General features: G+C 52.4%; 1 protein-coding gene across 2 annotated transcripts in view; it reads left to right on the top strand.

Annotated features, from left to right (window-relative positions):
- The window catches only part of MUC4 (mucin 4, cell surface associated), a 61047-nt gene that overhangs the window by 25023 nt on the left and 15186 nt on the right, over nucleotides 1-20838 (top strand). For both annotated transcript variants that reach the window (XM_058295647.2, XM_058295646.2), the window contains exons 2-11: nucleotides 2544-10304; nucleotides 11085-11210; nucleotides 12304-12437; nucleotides 13300-13464; nucleotides 14446-14601; nucleotides 15657-15787; nucleotides 17374-17462; nucleotides 19178-19363; nucleotides 19566-19691; nucleotides 20459-20575. In XM_058295647.2, the coding sequence (XP_058151630.1) occupies nucleotides 2544-10304; nucleotides 11085-11210; nucleotides 12304-12437; nucleotides 13300-13464; nucleotides 14446-14601; nucleotides 15657-15787; nucleotides 17374-17462; nucleotides 19178-19363; nucleotides 19566-19691; nucleotides 20459-20575 (8991 nt within the window). The remainder of the gene's footprint in view (nucleotides 1-2543; nucleotides 10305-11084; nucleotides 11211-12303; nucleotides 12438-13299; nucleotides 13465-14445; nucleotides 14602-15656; nucleotides 15788-17373; nucleotides 17463-19177; nucleotides 19364-19565; nucleotides 19692-20458; nucleotides 20576-20838) is intronic.

Genomic DNA, 20838 nt, shown 5'->3' on the forward strand with positions numbered 1-20838 from the left:
TCTCAAAATGCTTGGTAGAATTCACCTTAAAGCTATCTGGTTCTGGACTTTTCTTTGTTGAGAGATTTTTTTGATGACTGATTCAATCTCTTTAAAATGCGATTGGTTTGTTCAGTTCTTGTATTTCTATAGAGTTAGTATAGGATGTTTGTGCATTTCTAGGAATTTAACCATTTCATCTAGGTTGTCTAGTTTTTGACATACAGTTTCTCATAATACCCTCATATGATCCTTATCATTTCTATGGAATCAGTCTTAACTACCCCCTTTCATTTCTGGTATTATTTATTTGTATCTTGTCTTTTTTTCTTTGTTAGTCTAGCTAAGGGTTTGTCAATTTTATTGATCTTCTCAAAGAACCAGTTTTCGGTTTTGTTGATTTTCTTTAATTTTTTCTTCAATTTCGAGCGTTTCTACTCATATTATTTATTCCCTTCTGCTTTGTTTAGGATTGGTTTGCTGTTCTTTTTCTAGTTTCTCCAGGTGTTCAGTTAGGTCTTTGAAATTATCTTTTCTTCTATTTATTATAGGGTTTAGGGCAATACATTTTCCTCTCAGCACGGCCTTCATTGTATCCCATAAGTTTTGATAAGTTGTGTTCATTTTCATTAATCTCAATATATTTAGAAATTTCTCATACAATTTCTTCTATAAACTGATTGTTTAGGAGTGTGTAGTTTGGCTTCCACATATTTGTGAATTTTCCCTTTTCCCATCTCTTATTATTATAACTTTTTTTTAAGGAGGTATCAGGGATCAAACCTGGGACCTTGTACATGGGAACCAACAGGTGTCCAACAACTTGAGCTACATCTACTCCCCTTCCCATCTATTATTGATTTCCAGTTTTATTCCATTATGATCTGAGAAGGTGCTTAATATCATTTCAACCTTTTCATATTTATAAAGACCTGCTTTATAACACAAGTGATTTATCCTGGAGAAAGTTTCATGAGCACTTGAGAAGAATGTATAACCCATTTATTTGGGATGCAACTTTAGTATACAGTGTTATATATAGCTCATTTATCATGTTTTTCAAGTTCTGTGTCCTTGTTGATCTTTTTCTAGTTGTTCTGTCTAATGATGTGAGTGGTGTGTGAAGTCTCCAAATATTACTGTAGAGATGTCTGTTACTGCCTTCGGTTTTGCCAGAGTTTGCCTCATGTATTTTGCGGCACCCTGGCTAGATGCATACACATTTGTGAATGTTACTTTTTCCTGGTGGATTGTCCCTCTTCATAATATATAATAGTATTTTGTATCTCTTATAACTTTTTTTGCATTTAAAGTCTATTTTGTCTGAAATTAGTATAGCTACTTCTTTATCATTATTTTTTGTGTGGAGAATTGTTTTCTAACCATTCATGGTCAAGTGGTTTGTATCTTTGGGTCTAAGTGAGTCTCTTGTAGGCAGAATATGGATGACTCACTATTTTATCCATTTTGTCAGACTGGATGTCTTGATTGGGTATTTAATCCATTCACATTCAATGATATCACTGTAAATGCATTATTTACTTCTACCATTTTATTCTTTTTCTTTCATAGGTCATATCTTATTTTCATCTGTCTGTTTACTCTTTTGGTTGTCCTTTCTGCTTGTTCTCTCTTCTACACACTCCGCCAAGCCTTTCTCTCCTGGCTTTTTCCCTGGGGCTGTAATGCTTCCTTTAATTCTTCCCGCACAGGGGGATTCTTTATTATAAATCCTCTTAGTTTCTGTTTATTTCAGAATATTTTAAACACAGCATCACATATGAAGGGCAATTTGCTGCATAGAGATTCTTGGCTGACAATTTTTCTCTTTTAGTATCCTAATTATATCAAACCACTCTCTTCTCACCTCCATGGATTATGATGAGAAATCTGCACTAAATTTTACTGGGTATCCCTTGTATGTGATGGTTTGCTTATCCCTTGATGCTCTGAGACTCTTCTTCCTATCTTTTATATTTGACATTCTGAGTAGTATGTGTCTAGGAGTAGGTCTATTAGGTTTTATCCTGATTGGGTATGCAGCACTTCTTGGACATGTAAGTTCATTTCTTTCACAAGAGTTGGAAAATAATTTAGTCATTATTTCCTCAAATACACTTTCTGCAACTTTTCCCTTTCCTTCTCCTTCTGGAATTCCCATGACATATACATACTTGGATTTCCTGTTATCATTTGACTCCTGGAGCCCAAGCTGATTTTTTCTCCATTTTTTTACTATGTTCTCTCTTGCTTTAATCTATTCTATCTTCTTTATAATATATTATTTCTTCAATCATTCGGACTCTACTGTTGTAAGTCTCATAGTGTTTAGTAAATCACATATTGAGACATTCATTCCCATAACCTCTATAATTTTTATATTTCTGATTTGAAATTCTCAATGTACAAACTCAATGTACTTACAGTGTGTATATTGAAAGTCACGTATCCACTTAAAAATATTGTCTTTCAAACTATTAATTTAAAGATTTGAATGAATCATGATAATTACTTGACTAAAATACTGTATCTCACCTCCGGTGGGCCCACATCCTCTGCGCCAGCTCTCTCCAGTGACGGCCACACAGCTCCTGCAAGCACTGCGTTGTCGGCCACGGCAAGCGCGCCGGACACTACCCACGCAACCGGGGGACACGCGTCTGTGATTTCCCCTAGCACCATCTCTCCCTCGGCCTCTGGGGCCGCAACTACTGGGCGGCCAGCAGCACAGTCAGTCTCAACGTCTCTCAGCACCTCTTCTCAGGACCCCTCACCTACTTCCCACATGGCTCAGACTCAAGGTCCACCAACCAGCAGTGGCCGCGAAATCATCAGTTCAGTCTCCCCGGTGACTGACAGCGCCTTCCCGGGCACATCCCCACCTCCTCCTTCCACACCAGGCGGACACACCACTCCACAAGCCGGGGCACACACTCTGTCAGCGTCAAGCCCCATCGGAACACTTAGCTCAAGCCCAGCCAGCGACGGCCACCGGTCCCAGACGGCAACGACAGTCACCTGGGCCACTGGGGCAGCTGAAGGGACAGCCGTGGTCGGTTCCAGCACCCTGAGCGACATGACCTCTCGTTCTCCTTCTTCAGTTTGGTCCACACGTGGGGAAGTTCTCCCACCAAGCCCCAGATCCTCCGACATCAGTGACAAGGTGACGGCCACGGCCGTTCCTCCGGTCGGATCTGGCTCCGTCTCCTTGACGGGAACCACCCAGGTCCCGGCTTCCTCGCCGGGCGTGTCGAGCAAGCCCACCACCAGACACCCTGTCACCGTCCAGTCAGGGGCTTCCACCACCAACACGAGTACACCACCGACCTACGTGAGCTCTACCGGTGAGCCTCTCAGCAGAGCTGCATCCTCACTTCCTCTCTCAGAGGAGCCCACCACCCTCCCCTCCACCGGGACCACTCCCATGACCCCTGCCGACACCAGCACTTCACAACCCACCACAAGCCACGCCTTCCCTCCCACGCCTACCTCTGCCACGTCGCCACCCCATGGGGCTGGCCCAGCAACAGCATTGGGGGCTAGCCCCACCAGCCCAGTCACCACCCAAGGCAATCCCGGGGAAGTCTCACCTACAGGTACCAGTGGCACCGGCACCCCGGATGCCTCAACAAGCGCGGGCGCCACAAGGCGCTCAACACCATCCTCTGCCAGCCCTTCTCCTGCGGAGTCGTCGGCTGTTTCTGAGAGGGGGCACACGCAAGGCGCACAGACCACCCTCGAGTCCCCGACCACGGCATCAGGCCTCCCCGGGACACACATGGTCTGGTCCGTCCCGCCTACCACTCCTTCATCCAGCCCAAGTGCACACTCGGCCTCAGAAAGTGGTCGTCTGGATACAGCCACCGCAGGTTCAAGGACAGGCTTCAGCCCAACGACCTCCGGGGAGAGCCACACTACCCGGGCGCCAACCACACAGCAGCGGGCAACACCAACGCACCCTGACAGCACCCTGGGAACCTCAGGGGACACGTCGTTTTCCCAAATGAGCACCCTGGGCCCCGTCACCTCTGGAGTCTCAGCACCGGGGTCCCCGGGCAGGCAAGCAACATCGCCTTCCACCGGCACCTCACCTGACGCCACACCAGCCATTTCGCAGGCTCAGCAAACTCAAGACACACGGACCTCTGGGGTTCCTCCTCACACCAGCAAAGCGGGCCTGAGGCTGACTGACACGACCGTGGTGGGCACCACTGCCACATCCACATCGCCATCCACCGCAACCAGCCAAACCACTGCAGGAAGCGCTGCGCCGCAACCATTCCCCTCTGCTGGGACCACAGCCTCTGCGCCAGCTCTCTCCAGTGACGGCCACACAGCACCCGCAAGCACTGCGTTGTCGGCCGCAGCAAGCGCGCCGGACACTACCCACGCAACCGGGGGACACGCGTCTGTGATTTCCCCTAGCGCCATCTCTCCCTCGGCCTCTGGGGCCGCAACTACTGGGCGGCCAGCAGCACAGTCAGTCTCAACGTCTCTCAGCACCTCTTCTCAGGACCCCTCACCCACTTCCCACATGGCTCAGACTCAAGGTCCACCAACCAGCAGTGGCCGCGAAATCATCAGTTCAGTCTCCCCGGTGACTGACAGCGCCTTCCCGGGCACATCCCCACCTCCTCCTTCCACACCAGGCGGACACACCACTCCACAAGCCGGGGCACACACTCTGTCAGCGTCAAGCCCCATCGGAACACTTAGCTCAAGCCCAGCCAGCGACGGCCACCGGTCCCAGACGGCAACGACAGTCACCTGGGCCACTGGGGCAGCTGAAGGGACAGCCGCGGTCGGTTCCAGCACCCTGAGCGACCCGACCTCTCGTTCTCCTTCTTCAGTTTGGTCCACACGTGGGGAAGTCCTCCCACCAAGCCCCAGATCCTCCGACATCAGTGACAAGGTGACGGCCACGGCCGTTCCTCCGGTCGGATCTGGCTCCGTCTCCTTGACGGGAACCACCCAGGTCCCGGCTTCCTCGCCGGGCGTGTTGAGTGAGCCCACCACCAGACACCCTGTCACTGTCCAGTCAGGGGCTTCCACCACCAACACCGCTTCCACCACCAACACCAGTACACCACCGACCTACATGAGCTCTACCGGTGAGCCTCTCAGCAGAGCTGCATCCTCACTTCCTCTCTCAGAGGAGCCCACCGCCCTCCCCTCTACCGGGACCACTCCCATGACCCCTGCCGACACCAGCACTTCACAACCCACCACAAGCCACGCCTTCCCTCCCACGCCTACCTCTGCTACGTCGCCACCCCATGGGGCTGGCCCAGCAACAGCATTGGGGGCTAGCCCCACCAGCCCAGTCACCACCCAAGGCAATCCCGGGGACGTCTCACCTACAGGTACCAGTGGCACCGGCACCCCGGATGCCTCAACAAGCGCGGGCGCCACAAGGCGCTCAACACCATCCTCTGCCAGCCCTTCTCCTGCGGAGTCGTCGGCTGTTTCTGAGAGGGGGCACACTCAAGGCGCACAGACCACCCTCGAGTCCCCGACCACGGCATCAGGCCTCCCCGGGACACACATGGTCCGGTCCGACACGCCCACCACTTCTTCATCCAGCCCAAGTGCACACTCGGCCTCAGAAAGTGGTCGTCTGGATACAGCCACCGCAGGTTCAAGGACAGGCTTCAGCCCATTGCCCTTCGGGGGAAGCCACACCACCCGGGCGCCGACCACACAGCAGCGGGCAACACCAACGCGCCCTGACAGCACCCTGGGAACCTCAGGGGACACGTCGTTTTCCCAAATGAGCACCCTGGGCCCCGTCACCTCTGGAGTCTCAGCACCGGGGTCCCCGGGCAGGCAATCAACATCGCCTTCCACCGGCACCTCACCTGACGCCACAGCAGCCATTTCGCAGGCTCACCAAACTCAAGACACACGGACCTCTGGGGTTCCTCCTCACACCAGCAAAGCGGGCCTGAGGCTGACTGACACGACCGTGGTGGGCACCACTGCCACATCCACATCGCCATCCACCGCAACCAGCCAAACCACTGCAGGAAGCGCTGCGCCGCAACCATTCCCCCCCGCTGGGACCACAGCCTCTGCGCCAGCTCTCTCCAGTCACGGCCACACAGCTCCCGCAAGCACTGCGTTGTCGGCCACAGCAAGCGCGCCGGACACTACCCACGCAACCGGGAGACACGCGTCTGTGATCTCCCCTAGCACCATCTCTCCCTCGGCCTCTGGGGCCGCAACAACTGGGCGGCCAGCAGCACAGTCAGTCTCAACTTCTCTCAGCACCTCTTCTCAGGACCCCTCACCTACTTCCCACATGGCTCAGACTCAAGGGCCAGCAACCAGCAGTGACCACGAAACCATCACTTCAGTCTCCCTGGTGACTGACAGCGCCTTCCCGGGCACATCCCCACCTCCTCCTTCCATACCAGGCGGACACACCACTCCACAAGCCGGGACACACACTCTGTCAGCGTCAAGCCCCATCGGAACACTTAGCTCAAGCCCAGCCAGCGACGGCCACCGGTCCCAGACGGCAACGACAGTCACCGGGGCCACTGGGGCAGCTGAAGGGACAGCCGCGGTCGGTTCCAGCACCCTGAGCGACACGACCTCTCGTTCTCCTTCTTCAGTTTGGTCCACACGTGGGGAAGTTCTCGCAGCAAGCCCCAGCTCCTCCGACATCAGTGACAAGGTGACGGCCACGGCCGTTCCTCCGGTCGGATCTGGCTCCGTCTCCTTGACGGGAACCACCCAGGTCCCGGCTTCCTCGCCGGGCGTGTCGAGCAAGCCCACCACCAGACACCCTGTCATGGTCCAGTCAGGGGCTTCCACCACCAACACCAGTACACCACCGACCTATGTGAGCTCTACCGGTGAGCCTCTCAGCAGAGCTGCATCCTCACTTCCTCTCTCAGAGGAGCCCACCGCCCTCCCCTCCACCGGGACCACTCCCATGACCCCTGCCGACACCAGCACTTCACAACCCACCACAAGCCACGCCTTCCCTCCCACGCCTACCTCTGCTACGTCGCCACCCCATGGGGCTGGCCCAGCAACAGCATTGGGGGCTAGCCCCACCAGCCCAGTCACCACCCAAGGCAATCCCGGGGACGTCTCACCTACAGGTACCAGTGGCACCGGCACCCCGGATGCCTCAACAAGCGCGGGCGCCACAAGGCGCTCAACACCATCCTCTGCCAGCCCTTCTCCTGCGGAGTCGTCGGCTGTTTCTGAGAGGGGGCACACTCAAGGCGCACAGACCACCCTCGAGTCCCCGACCACGGCATCAGGCCTCCCCGGGACACAAATGGTCCGGTCCGACACGCCCACCACTCCTTCATCCAGCCCAAGTGCACACTCGGCCTCAGAAAGTGGTCGTGTGGATACAACCACCGCGGGTTCAAGGACAGGCTTCAGCCCAACGCCCTCCGGGGAGAGCCACACCACCCGGGCGCCAACCACACAGCAGCGGGCAACACCAACGCGCCCTGACAGCACCCTGGGAACCTCAGGGGACACGTCGTTTTCCCAAGCGAGCAGCCTGGGCCCGGTCACCTCTGGAGTCTCACCACCGGGGTCCCCGGGCAGGCAAGCAACATCGCCTTCCACCGGCACCTCACCTGACACCACACCAGCCATTTCGCAGGCTCAGCAAACTCAAGGCACACGGACCTCTGGGGTTCCTCCTCACACCAACAAAGCGGGCCTGAGGCTGACTGACACGACCGTGGTGGGCACCACTGCCACATCCACATCGCCATCCACCGCTACCAGCCAAACCACTGCAGGAAGCGCTGCGCCGCAACCATTCCCCTCCGCTGGGACCACAGCCTCTGCGCCAGCTCTCTCCAGTGACGGCCACACAGCTCCGGCAAGCACTGCGTTGTCGGCCGCAGCAAGCGCGCCTGACACTACTCACGCAACTGGGAGACACGCGTCTGTGATCTCCCCTAGCACCATCTCTCCCTCGGCCTCTGGGGCTGCAACAACTGGGCGGCCAGTAGCACAGTCAGTCTCCACGTCTCTCAGCACCTCTTCTCAGGACCCCTCACCTACTTCCCACATGGCTCAGACTCAAGGGCCAGCAACCAGCAGTGGCCGCGAAACCATCACTTCAGTCTCCCCGGTGACTGACAGTGCCTTCCCGGGCACATCCCCACCTCCTCCTTCCACACCAGGCGGGCACACCTCTCCACAAGCCCTGGCACACACTCTGTCAGCGTCAAGCCCCATCGGAACACTTAGCTCAAGCCCAGCCAGCGACGGCCACCGGTCCCAGACGGCAACGACAGTCACCTGGGCCACTGGGGCAGCTGAAGGGACAGCCGCGGTCGGTTCCAGCACCCTGAGCGACACGACCTCTCGTTCTCCTTCTTCAGTTTGGTCCACACGTGGGGAATTCCTCCCACCAAGCCCCAGATCCTCCGACATCAGTGACAAGGTGACGGCCACGGCCGTTCCTCCGGTCGGATCTGGCTCCGTCTCCTTGACGGGAACCACCCAGGTCCTGGCTTCCTCGCCGGGCGTGTCGAGTGAGCCCACCACCAGACACCCTGTCACTGTCCAGTCAGGGGCTTCCACCACCAACACCGCTTCCACCACCAACACCAGTACACCACCGACCTACATGCGCTCTACCGGTGAGCCTCTCAGCAGAGCTGCATCCTCACTTCCTCTCTCAGAGGAGCCCACCGCCCTCCCCTCCACCGGGACCACTCCCATGACCCCTGCCGACACCAGCACTTCACAACCCACCACAAGCCACGCCTTCCCTCCCACGCCTACCTCTGCTACGTCGCCACCCCATGGGGCTGGCCCAGCAACAGCATTGGGGGCTAGCCCCACCAGCCCAGTCACCACCCAAGGCAATCCCGGGGACGTCTCACCTACAGGTACCAGTGGCACCGGCACCCCAGATGCCTCAACAAGCGCGGGCGCCATAAGGCGCTCAACACCATCCTCTGCCAGCCCTTCTCCTGTGGAGTCGTCGGCTGTTTCTGAGAGGGGGCACACTCAAGGCGCACAGACCACCCTCGAGTCCCCGACCACAGCATCAGGCCTCCCCGGGACACACATGGTCCGGTCCGACACGCCCACCACTCCTTCATCCAGCCCAAGTGCACACTGGGCCTCAGAAAGTGGTCGTCTGGATACAGCCACCGCAGGTTCAAGGACAGGCTTCAGCCCAACGCCCTCCGGGGAGAGCCACACCACCCGGGCGCCGACCACACAGCAGCGGGCCACACCAACGCGCCCTGACAGCACCCTGGGAACCTCAGGGGACACGTCGTTTTCCCAAATGAGCAGCCTGGGCCCGGTCACCTCTGGAGTCTCAGCACCGGGGTCCCCAGGCAGGCAAGCAACATCGCCTTCCACCGGCACCTCACCTGACGCCACACCAGCCATTTCGCAGGCTCACCAAACTCAAGGCACACGGACCTCTGGGGTTCCTCCTCACACCAGCAAAGCGGGCCTGAGGCTGACTGACACGACCGTGGTGGGCACCACTGCCACATCCACATCGCCATCCACCGCAACCAGCCAAACCACTTCAGGAAGCGCTGCGCCGCAACCATTCCCCTGCGCTGGGACCACAGCCTCTGCGCCAGCTCTCTCCAGTCACGGCCACACAGCTCCCGCAAGCACTGCGTTGTCGGCCGCAGCAAGCGCGCCGGACACTACCCACGCAACCGGGGGACATGCGTCTGTGATCTCCCCTAGCACCATCTCTCCCTCGGCCTCTGGGGCCGCAACAACTGGGCAGCCAGCAGCACAGTCAGTCTCAACGTCTCTCAGCACCTCTTCTCAGGACCCCTCACCCACTTCCCACATGGCTCAGACTCAAGGTCAAGCAACCAGCAGTGACCACGAAACCATCACTTCAGTCTCCCCGGTGACTGACAGCGCCTCCCCGGGCACATCCCCACCTCCTCCTTCCACACCAGGCAGGCACACCTCTCCACAAGCCCTGGCACACACTCTGTCAGCGTCAAGCCCTGTCAGAACACTTAGCTCAAGCCCAGTCAGCGACGGCCACCGGTCCCAGACGGCAACGACAGTCACCGGGGCCACTGGGGCAGCTGAAGGGACAGCCGCGGTCGGTTCCAGCACCCTGAGCGACACGACCTCTCGTTCTCCTTCTTCAGTTTGGTCCACACGCGGGGAAGTTCTCGCAGCAAGCCCCAGCTCCTCCGACATCCGTGACAAGGTGACGGCCACGGCCGTTCCTCCGGTCGGATCTGGCTCCGTCTCCTTGACGGGAACCACCCAGGTCCCGGCTTCCTCGCCGGGCGTGTTGAGCGAACCCACCACCAGACACCCTGTCACCGTCCAGTTGGGTGAGTCCAGCAACCCCAGTCCTTCGCCCACCTTTTTTGGTTTTACCAACAATCTTGTAAGCCTTCCCATGTCAAGTCCTACCCTTTCTGTTCAACTGAAGTCAGACTCATTGATCACCACTGCCCCTGGTATGCCGTCAATGTCTAATTATTTTGTCGTTCTGTGTCCTTCGTCATTGTTATCTGTATCATTCATTTCTTCTCTTTCAAATTCTCCTAATCATGTGAGCCTAGCTCTCTGTGTATCAATTTTATCCTTCAATCATCACTCGTTCTTTCTGTCCTGTTGTTTTTGGCCTTTCTATGTCCTGGCATTCTCCCAGCCCTTCACAGTAGTGGTACTACTCTCCCTTTCCCAGTCGTCCTCTACTTCCATCAGCATCCTCATGCACTTTTCCTATATTGGATTTCTTGTATTTCATATTTCTTTGATGTCTACTTTTCATGGCTTTTTTTACTCTGTTATCAAAGGGAATTACTTTAAAAGCTACTCTGAACTAAATATATGCTAGGTTTTTGATACAGTTGTCCCAAAAAAGAGTATGAAGTGTGTTAATTGCAGTGGTGATGGTCACCCCATCCTTTAATCTCCAGCAGAATATCTCTTATCTATATGTAAGAGTGTACACATGACTCCAAGTTCAAGCAAGTCCCCACCCCCATGGTGAGAGACAAGAAGGTTCTAGCTTTCTCTTCTATGTGGCAAATCCTTGACCATGAGGCACTCCCTGTTTTGTCTCTGTGTATGTCCTGGAATGACCACAACCTCACTGAGTACAGACAGTAAGAGGAGTACAGCATCATCAGTACCACTGACATCTTCTCCAGCTGTTAAAACCTCCATTCCCAGTACATCAGCCATCACCCACTCAAAAGCTCCCCCAGTTCCTATAAAGCCTGAGAAAGGTAAGTGATGCCACAGATGGGACCTTTCCACCCTGGGATTGATCTAGATATGGATTTTGTGCCTACTCTAACCACAGCTAGATTTGAATCTATCAATGGGTTCCAATGTGGGATAGTTCCAGAGAAATAGTTCTCTAGCTTCTGGGTCGCGCTACTCTCCCATATGAGCCATGGCCAATCTAACTGCTCCTTTTCTCGCCTCTGTAGAGGCACATTCATGAAACTGAGTGCTCAGTCTCTGCCTGCTTGCTGGCCCTGACTCATTCAGAGCCTGTTCTCAGAATAGGCTCTGTTCTCCAAGGTGAACAGGATTTTACAGAGTGCCTTGAGACAGATCCCTGGTAAATGCAGTTGAAATGATCAGCCCAGAGTAATAACTGCACACAGTGAAAAACAGGGTGTGCTTTTTGGGTAGAGTTAAAGTGAATGAGAGGCTTTCTGGCAAATGTGAATAGGAGCTGGGCGAGGGGAAGCACTCCAGGCAGGGAGGAGGTCCTGGGCAGCTGTAACAAGGTATGGAAGTGAAAATCAATCCCACAGCATTGCAGAGGGAAGAGATCCCCAAAGCATTTGGAATTACTAGAAATAAGTTGAGGGTGATGAAGCTGGAGCATGAGGGAATCCTGTAGATAATGGGCACCAGGGCGGACATGGTTAGATTTGCATTTTATGGATGGTACTGTTGAGGCTGGTGTCGAGAATGCATCTACCCTCTGTGTATAAATTTCTTTCTTCTTATAAAGACACCAGTCATACTGAATTTAGGGCCCCCAATCTAGTATGATCTAATCTTAACTAACTACATCTGCAAAGATCCTATTTCCAAATACGGTCACATTTACAAATTTCAGGTGGGCATGAATTTTGGGGGGACATTATTCAACCCAGTACATGGAGGGAAATGAGGAGATGGGTTAAATGTGAGTGGTGAGGGAGACAGTGGAGATCTCCATGGCTCCAGATAAGGCCTGTTGGGAATGCTAGGGGCCTAGAAATGGAGGAGGGGCTCGGGGGAAGCTCTCTGGGGATCTCTTTCAGCCCTAAAGAAAATCAAGGCCCATGAAGACTTCCTACTCCTCTTTATACTGCCCAGGTGTTTCCCTCTTCCCCTATGGGTCAAGCGTTGGCGACCACGAGTTTGTCAAGAGGATTGTTGACTTTACCTCGCCACTCTTCAAGCCCCGGATTGGCTTCCCCTTTGGCTTCTCTCTCCGGGATTCCCTCTATGTGAGTCACTGGCTGCAGCTGAAGCACAGGACCTGACCTGTGCTCTCTGGGCTCTGCTTCTGTCTAGCACACACATCTCTTAGGGCCCATGATCAAGAGTAAGGGGCAATGGAAAGAAATGTATTAGGCACCTATTATGTCCCTGTCCCTGGCTCAATTAATCTTAACATTTTTCCATAATATCAAGGGACTAACTGAGGAAGACAGGCAGCTAGGCAAGGGGTCCTGACCCCTGTGGACAAGTGTATCATTACCCCAGGAAAAAGAGACCCGGGGGCCCCGTAAGCTCTCTAGTGTTTTACTCGGACTTTTTATGAGAAAGAAGCTATACTTGGTAAACTTGACCATTTCATGCTGTTGATGTTTTTTTGTAATTATTTCCTGGTTTCCTGGTCCAAGTACTCCATGTCTCCTTGAGTAGGGTTGGAGTGACAATCCTGGCCCCTGAGGCTCTCAGCCAGGGAGGCTTGGTCAGGACACACTATGAGAAGCCTAAACAGCAGTGGAGGTGAGAAGAGTGGTACAAACTTCAAGATGAAACCCAGAGCATTTACCAAAGGGCTGGTCTGCTGTAGTCTGGCAGGGGCGGGGCGGGAGGCAGGAACAAAACGTAGGACCTTGGAAAGGAATTGGGTGGTGAGGAATGTCATGAGGGTGAGAAGTATTTGTGTCAGATCACTATGCAAAGGGCTCCACCTAAGAGGCAGGGAGGTGGATGAGATGGCCTCCCAGGGGTCACTGGCATCTCTGATGTTCTACCCTGGGAGGCCCTTGGGGCCACACTTCTAAGGAGCAGACCCATGGCTGGGAAATTCCTTCCCTGCCTCCCTCCCTGAATACTAACAAGAACCCTTGTTCTCAGTTCACAGATAATGGCCAGATCATTTTTCCTGAATCAGACAACAAGATTTTCTCCTACCCCAACCCACCCTTTAGACAGTTCACGCACTGGGACCCTGTGGCCCTGGTGGCTCCATTTTGGGATGATGCTGATTTCTCCAGCCATCAAGGAACCATATTTTACCAGGTGGGCTTTTCAAAGCCTGGCTTTCGGAATCTCCAAGCATCAGCAAGGAGAGACAGAAGGTCTAGGTGGAGGACGTGCCAAGCATACTGGGCTCAGGATGGTTAAGGGATTACTGTCCTAAATATGGGGGGATGGGGGGGGTGGGGGTGGGGGGTAGAGAGGACTGGTGTTATAGGGGATAAGGAATATTAAACTGTCACAGACTCAGGAATAACCCAGCACATGCATGAGAAGGCCTGCAAGTGACAGGAATAAGTTGACAATTTGATATTTGATTTTTAAATTAGGTTATAGGTTGTAGGGAGTACAGCCTAACAAGGCTAAGTCAAGTTAGGACCTTTGCCTGTGCTCCTGGATTGGGTTAATATTTCCAGTCAGTGAACGCAGGTAATGAAAGCTACTGCATGCAAATATATATATTGTGTTTCTGCCTTGGACAAGGCATTGTAGAGGGTCCAAAGGTATAGGAACATGGCACCTGTCCTCAAGGAGCCTCCAGTCAAACTCAGGGAGGTAAAATGTGCACAAGGGGCTACGGTATCTGAGGCAGCTTGGGCTACGAGGTTCATGAGCAATAGGATGGAAATGTTCCAGTTCAGAGGCGCATACGTCCTCACTGGTGGGGATTTCAGGGCCTAGACCCTCCACTCCATACACCCCCAGGCTTCCCTGCAGCCAAAATTTGAACTGATCTTTCTTTTTTTTTAGTTCGAATTTTTAAAAAATTTTAAAGGAGCTTTGGTTTACATAAATATTACTTAAAAGATATAAAGGATTCCCATATACTCCACTCCCTCCCCTTCCCTTGAACTGATCTTAAGGTCAGAGGTGCTCATTGTGAAAATGCAGGCCTCCGAGAGGGAATGATGTGCAGCGTGGGTAGACTGAGGTGAGGGGGATCACCGTGCATAATGTGGGGCTCTGTTGGGGTATTGAGGTGAGGCTCCCATTCCCTTGCCCTTACCTGTCTTCCTTTCTTAGGAATATGAGACTCTCCATAATGACCACCACCCGCTAGTGCAGCAGGTGGAGTCTTGGATTAAAAAGTTCACAAACGCCTGGTACTACAAAGCCAGGTGGACCCTAAAGATTACGTGGGCCGACGCCCCTGCCTATCCCGCCCACAGGACCTTGGGGGTAAGTGGACCAATGGGCACTATCCGGAAGTCAGTCAGCCTAGAATCCCCAGCAGGGGTCACTCTTCTACAATCCTCTCTGGCCCAAGAAAGGACTGCCGACTGAGTAAACACCACCACCACTGTTTGCTGAGCACGTCCCACAGGCCAGACCTGCCTCAGCCCCTCACTTACATTATCTTACGGCAGTCCAGCGCAGGAGACTATTATTAGGTTGAAACATAGAGAACAGAATTTTTGTAGGTCAAAAATGGTTGACTATTAGCAATTCCATATGGTTCAGTCTGATATTAGTATCCACATTTTAGAGAAGAGGAAGGTGACGGTTAGAGAGGGTAGGCAACTTACTGAAGGTCCCCCAGCTAGCAAATGACAAAGCCAGGTTTGGAACAGAGGTTTTTCTGACTCCAAACTCTGGCTCTTAATCACAGTGTCATCCAATGGAAATGGGACACACCCCACAATCTCTCTAGTATTCCCTCTGGGGACTCAGAGCTCCCACAGTGAGGAAGTTCTTCCTCACGTCTAGTCTGAAGTTATTCATTGCTTCATTTGTTCAACAGAGATTCATTGATGACCTACTCTGTACAAAGCAGAGTGCTTGGCACCTAGTTGGGTCCTGCCTTCAGAGAACCTCCATTCTTACCAACTATGGGTCCTCACACGCTATTCAGGTTGAGGGTTCATTTGGACAATGTCTTTAATCTCCCTGAGGAAGCTAATTTAGCCTCTCTCAGCTCTCTTGTGTCCTGATTAATCTCTGTTTCCTTTAACTTCCTCTTCTAATTCCATTGTTACCAGGGCCCTTTACCTCTCCTCCCTGGAAATAAGTCACGAGGAAGGCAAATCCACCATGTTAGGTGCTTTGACAGCAAGGGTAAAAGCTGCCCTACACAATCCCAAATTGCCAGCATTTAAAGCCCTGTCTTTGCTCTGGATAGGTTAGGAACAAGGGATGTGTGTGTTGGGGCAGGGGTGTGGGGTAGGTGGTGGGACCTCAGGGAGGAGACCCCAGATCTCTCACAGGCAACCCTATGCTTGTCTTCCCATCCCTAGACCAACACCTTCCAGGCCATCCTGTCCACGGACGGGAGCAGGTCCTACGCCCTGTTTCTCTACCAAAGTGGTGGTATGCAGTGGGACGTGACCAAGCGCCCAGAAAACTCCGTCCTCATGGGCTTCTCCAGGTAGAACGGGAAGGGCTGTCAATACCGACCAGATAATAAGACGTGTGCAGAGCAGGGTTTTCACGGAACCCACCCCACATTCAAGCACAAGGCTTGAATGCCAGTGACTCACACTGACTCCTGTTCCCACTGAAACCACATGTCTTGCTCTTTCATTCTCTGTCTTCTCCCAGTCCCTGTGCATTGTAAGAATTGCCAGAGCTTTGACTTCCCTGACTTCCACTGACATTAGCTGACTTCTCTTAACATCTCAAATACTGTAATGATAGCAGCCAACATTACTAGTTTATATGCACTATTCCATTTGATTATCATAATAGTCCCAGGAGATAAATACTATTTATTATCCCTATTTTACAAATAAGGACATTAAGATACATATAGATAAGTAATTTTCCCAAATGAGGAAATGGCCAAGCAGGCATATGAGCCCAGACATCTGAGGCTAGAATCTGCTCCCCTGACTTTTAATCAGTCTGAGAATTAACCACTCACCCAGAGGCACTTCTCAGTTTATGTGGAGTCAGTGATGAAGGGAGAGAGTGGAGGGATGAGTTTGTAGATGAGTGAAATGTGGAGGTCTTTCAGTCTCTGACACAGTGCTTCCATACCTTGGTGTATTAGCGATGAATTGTGAAGGTGAAGGAGACTCGATGAATTGTGAAGGAGACTCGGAGACTCGTGTAATTTGGTACTGGTAATTGCTGCAAATGGTTTTCCTCTATGCAAATGGAGTATGTTCAGGATCATTCCTATAATTACATTGCCTTTACTTGCTTTATGATATGCTGTGAAGGAGAAAGGAGTAGAATTATCCAACGAGCGAGGAATTTCACACCATCTTGAGTGTGCCCCATGGAGGTGTCAAGCATGTGACCTGCCTAAGCCCAGAGCAAGCCTGGAGGCTGCTGCTCCAGACTTTCCTCCTTCCTAATGCAGTACTGGGAACCCCATGCCTAAGGATGGTGCTGTCTGGCAGGGGTGATGGCCGCTCCCATTGTACTGGGTCCTCACTCAGTTCTGAGGCATTTACATTTACTCCTCAATACTACAAGGTAGATGCCACTACCATAATCTCTTTTACACAGATATGAAAACCAGGAGCCAGACAGGCTAAGAAACTTGCCATGCTAGTGAGTGCTGGAATCAGGAGTTGAATCCATGACTGGCTAACTCCAAAGACTAGCCCTTAGCTATCAAAATGTACTGTTCTCTACAGAGCCAAACTCCACCCCCTCTAATCCTCTGAGTTTAAGGAAAACCAACGAGAAGGAGGCCAGAACTCTGTTGTTTTCACTCCTGTCTCATGATGAAGTGGACATGCCAGTTTCTTGCAGTTAACATCCAGACATGGAATAAACTAGAGCCTCTCCATCCCTACCCCACCCATCTCTTCTTTCTTGCTTAGTATTGGGCTCCAGTGATTCTGGCTGAGTAGCCAGCCAACAAACTGATGGGGTGGCTGACTGACTAGCTGGACAGTGAGTGACTGGCTGACTGACTAACTGAATGAATGAATAACAAGTCAACTGAGAAGAAAGTCCCTGTGTATGACAGAGGCCTAAGATTCTTTCTCTTCCCTGCAGTGGAGATGGGTATTCCCAAAATAGTCCACTGACATCCCAACCAAATTGGAAGAAGTATCGTCCAGACCAATTCCTGAATCCCAACTCAGGTAAAAGTGCACTTTCTCATATTTGAGCTGGTCTCAAGTCCTCTTTATTCTTCCACTCCAGATACCGAGGCATCTTTACCATCCCTAAAGATGTCATCAGCATAGTATGACCTCCAAAAGATGCAATCAGATCTTGGCACTGCCCAGGGAGCAGCTGTTACCTTCTGTACCCTCAGACACAGTACAGTCTCATTTGGAGATATGTCTCCCCTCTGGGATGATCCAAACCCAGACAGTCTCTCCATGGGGGGCCAGATCCGGAAAGTGATGACAGACAGGGGTATTGTAGGAGGTGGGAATATGAATGGCCAGTTAGGACACTACTGCAAGCGTCCTGTCCCAGGACTGGGATGGGAACCCAGATGAGATCCTTCAAGGGAATCAACCAACGAGGAGTTCCAGCAGCCTGACATTCATTCATTCATCATTTATTGAGCATAGTGATGGACACTGTTACAAGGCAGGAATATGAAAAAAAAAAAAAAGAGAGAGAGAGAGAGCTCGTACTCTGGTGAGAAGGCCAGTATTTTAGCATCTTTCATAACTCATTGTAATGCCCCAAACTCCCAAAGGAAAACAAGTTATAGTTTCCAAAATGTGATAGAACAAAGGACATTTTAGCATTGGAAATCAGCCATGTAAATTGTGAAGTCAAAGTCCAGTTCTCTGGCAAAATTTATGGTAATTGGAAATATAAGCTAAGTCAAATCATGGGTGCCATCTTGTGGAGAGAGCCACTGTGTTGAGTAGGGCCCTCCCATCAAGATGCATCTGCTTGTGACCAAGGGGGCACATTATCACTGTGTGTGTGTGTGTGTGTGTGTGTATGCTGGGGGAGAGAGTTTGATGTGTTTCCCGACAGCATATTATTATAGAGAAGATATACAAATACATAATTATAAATTGGTTATTTTACTCAAAATCTTAACAAATTGTAACTATCTTCTTACAACGGATCACATTGGGCTCTGGTGTCCCTCTTCGTATCTGAGGTAGCTGAGGTGGCCAGTATATAAACTTACAACCAATTAAAGGTCTCTTTAAAGTTCAATCCCCCAACAGGGTTAGTTCTCCAGGTTTCTTTTCCCTTCCAAAGATAATGTCTGGGCATAGGGGATACTTACTCTGCCTGGTGAGGATGGAGCAAGCCTCTGCTTCAGATGCCCCCACCTTCTCTGTGGCTTCCACTGACCCCAGGTGGCCTCTGGGTGTCAGCCTCTGTCCTGGCTACTTTGGCCTATATCTGTGTTGGAGGAGAAGGGTGAAGGATGAAAGCCAAGTGTCTGACTGGGGTGACTGGGTGGATGGTGGTGTCACTGCCTGAGGAAGAGGGTGCATGAAGAGGAAGTGGTTTAGGGGACGGGAAGATGTTGGAGCTTAGAGTGACAGGACAGGAAGGTGGAGGATGGAGTAGGTTGAGGATCAGAGCCAGGATTTGGCTCTGAGTTGGGGTGCATGGGAGGTATCTCTACCTAGTACTTGTCTTAGGTTTTTGCCCTAAGATTCAAGCTGTGATGGCTTTTGGAGTTCACACCAAAGGGGCTTCTGAGAGGAGTCACTGCCAATCTGTATTGGGTCAAACCAGCCCTGGAAACCGTCCAGAGAGGAGAGTGGGGCACCGGGGTTGCACTTCTGAGTTTGGGTTGTCCCTAAAGCTAAAACCGAGTCTGTGGCCTCAGGCCCTCTGATAACCCTTTCTTCTCTCACTACCCCAGGCTTCCGGGGGCTGCAGGTCTATACTCTACATAGAGAAGAAAGGCCCAACTACCGTCTCAAGTGCCTGCAGTGGTTGGAGAGGCAGCCTCAGTGGACCGGCTGGGGCTGGGACTGGAGGCAGATCTCCTGCCCTTGCTCCTGGCAGCAGGGACGATGGGACTTGAGATTCCAGCCCATCAGTATAGGTGACACCTTATTCCTTTGTCTTGGGGTATCTCTACTACTCCCCAAAAGCCCATGCACATCCCCTCTGATAATGCCTGACCTGTCCTTTCTAAGGGTGTCTCAGCTTCTTCCCAGGAATCCCCCATACCCTGCTTGTTCCCTGTTCCTACCCCACCAGAGGCATCCCCAGTCTGGGCCTGAGTGTTTCTGGACTTGTTGCAGGCTGGTGGGGCCTCAGCAGTAGGCAGCTGTGCAGCTTCTCCTCCTGGCAAGGGAACGTGTGCTGCAGCTATGGGCCCTGGGGAGAGCTTCGTGAAGGCTGGAGAGTGCAGAGTATTTGGCAGTTTGGTACGTATGTTCACAGAGACCTCAACCCTACTTTTGCAGTCAAAGACCAGCCCGGGGTTCCATGCTAAGCATTGGGACCCTCAAGAATGAAGCTTCCTGTCCCCATTCTTTCCAGTCCTGTCCTTCTCTGGGCCTCAGTTTCCCAGTCTGTAAAGTTAGGAAGCTTCCAGTTGACATTCTTGGAATTTATGACTATAGGTCCTTTTGCCCCATCTCCACTTGGCCGCATAACTCCAGCCCAGAGTGGGAGGCATTCTTCCACAGAAGGGGAGGGGGCATGGTATATACCCCATCCCTCTAGACCCAGATTAGCAGGCTGTTTGGGGGAAGACTTAGAGACAGTTCCTCCAGGCTTTCCAAGGAACTAGAGAGCAAAGGTATGTGTGTGGTGGCAGAGTAGTTGTGTCCTCCCACCCCCCTCCCTGTTCCATTGCGGCCCCCACAGTCCACAGACCACTTACCCACAACCTTTCCCCTGGGAGCACTTCACCCCACCCTTCAAGAAAGGAAGTTCCTTTAGTCCCTACCATGTGCCAGGCCCCCCATCAAGGCATGTGCTGTACTATGCCTAATCCAACAAGCCTGCCAGGGAGACAGGAACTGGGTAGGTCAATCACCCAAGGCCATTGGGCAGGGCAGGCTTTGGACTGAGGTATATCTGGTTCTAAAGCCATGTTCTTGCCATGAGACCCTCCCGCCCTACCACACCTTCCAGCTGAGCTCTCCAGTTCCTTCATCTCCTCACAACATGCTCCTCTTCTTCACAGATCAGGAACTGGAACCGCAGAACTGGTGCTGCCGCTGGAGCAAGCCCTTCTTTTGTGCCCTGTACCAGCAAAGGTGGCCTCGCATCAGCTGTGCTGGCTATAGGCCTCCACGCCTCGGTGAGGCTGCTGGGGTCAGGGCTGAGGTAGAGCATCTTGGGCGGGGTGGCCTGTTAGCCTCTGGAATAAGGAGGCTGAGCCAGGGACGGACTAGTTTCCTGGCACAGAGCTGTAGCCACAGGGAAGGTGAGGATGCTTCCAGTGTGGTGCCAATGGCAAATGGAGGGACTTTGTACATGGGGCTGGGAAAGAGAGAAGGGGTAGGGATGGGGAGATAATAAGCAGACATGGACAAGGTGGAGGGCCCAAAAGGGCAAGAAGGC

This window comes from Dasypus novemcinctus, chromosome 4 (assembly GCF_030445035.2).
Source record: "Dasypus novemcinctus isolate mDasNov1 chromosome 4, mDasNov1.1.hap2, whole genome shotgun sequence".
In the NCBI taxonomy this organism is placed as follows: Eukaryota; Metazoa; Chordata; class Mammalia; order Cingulata; family Dasypodidae; genus Dasypus; species Dasypus novemcinctus.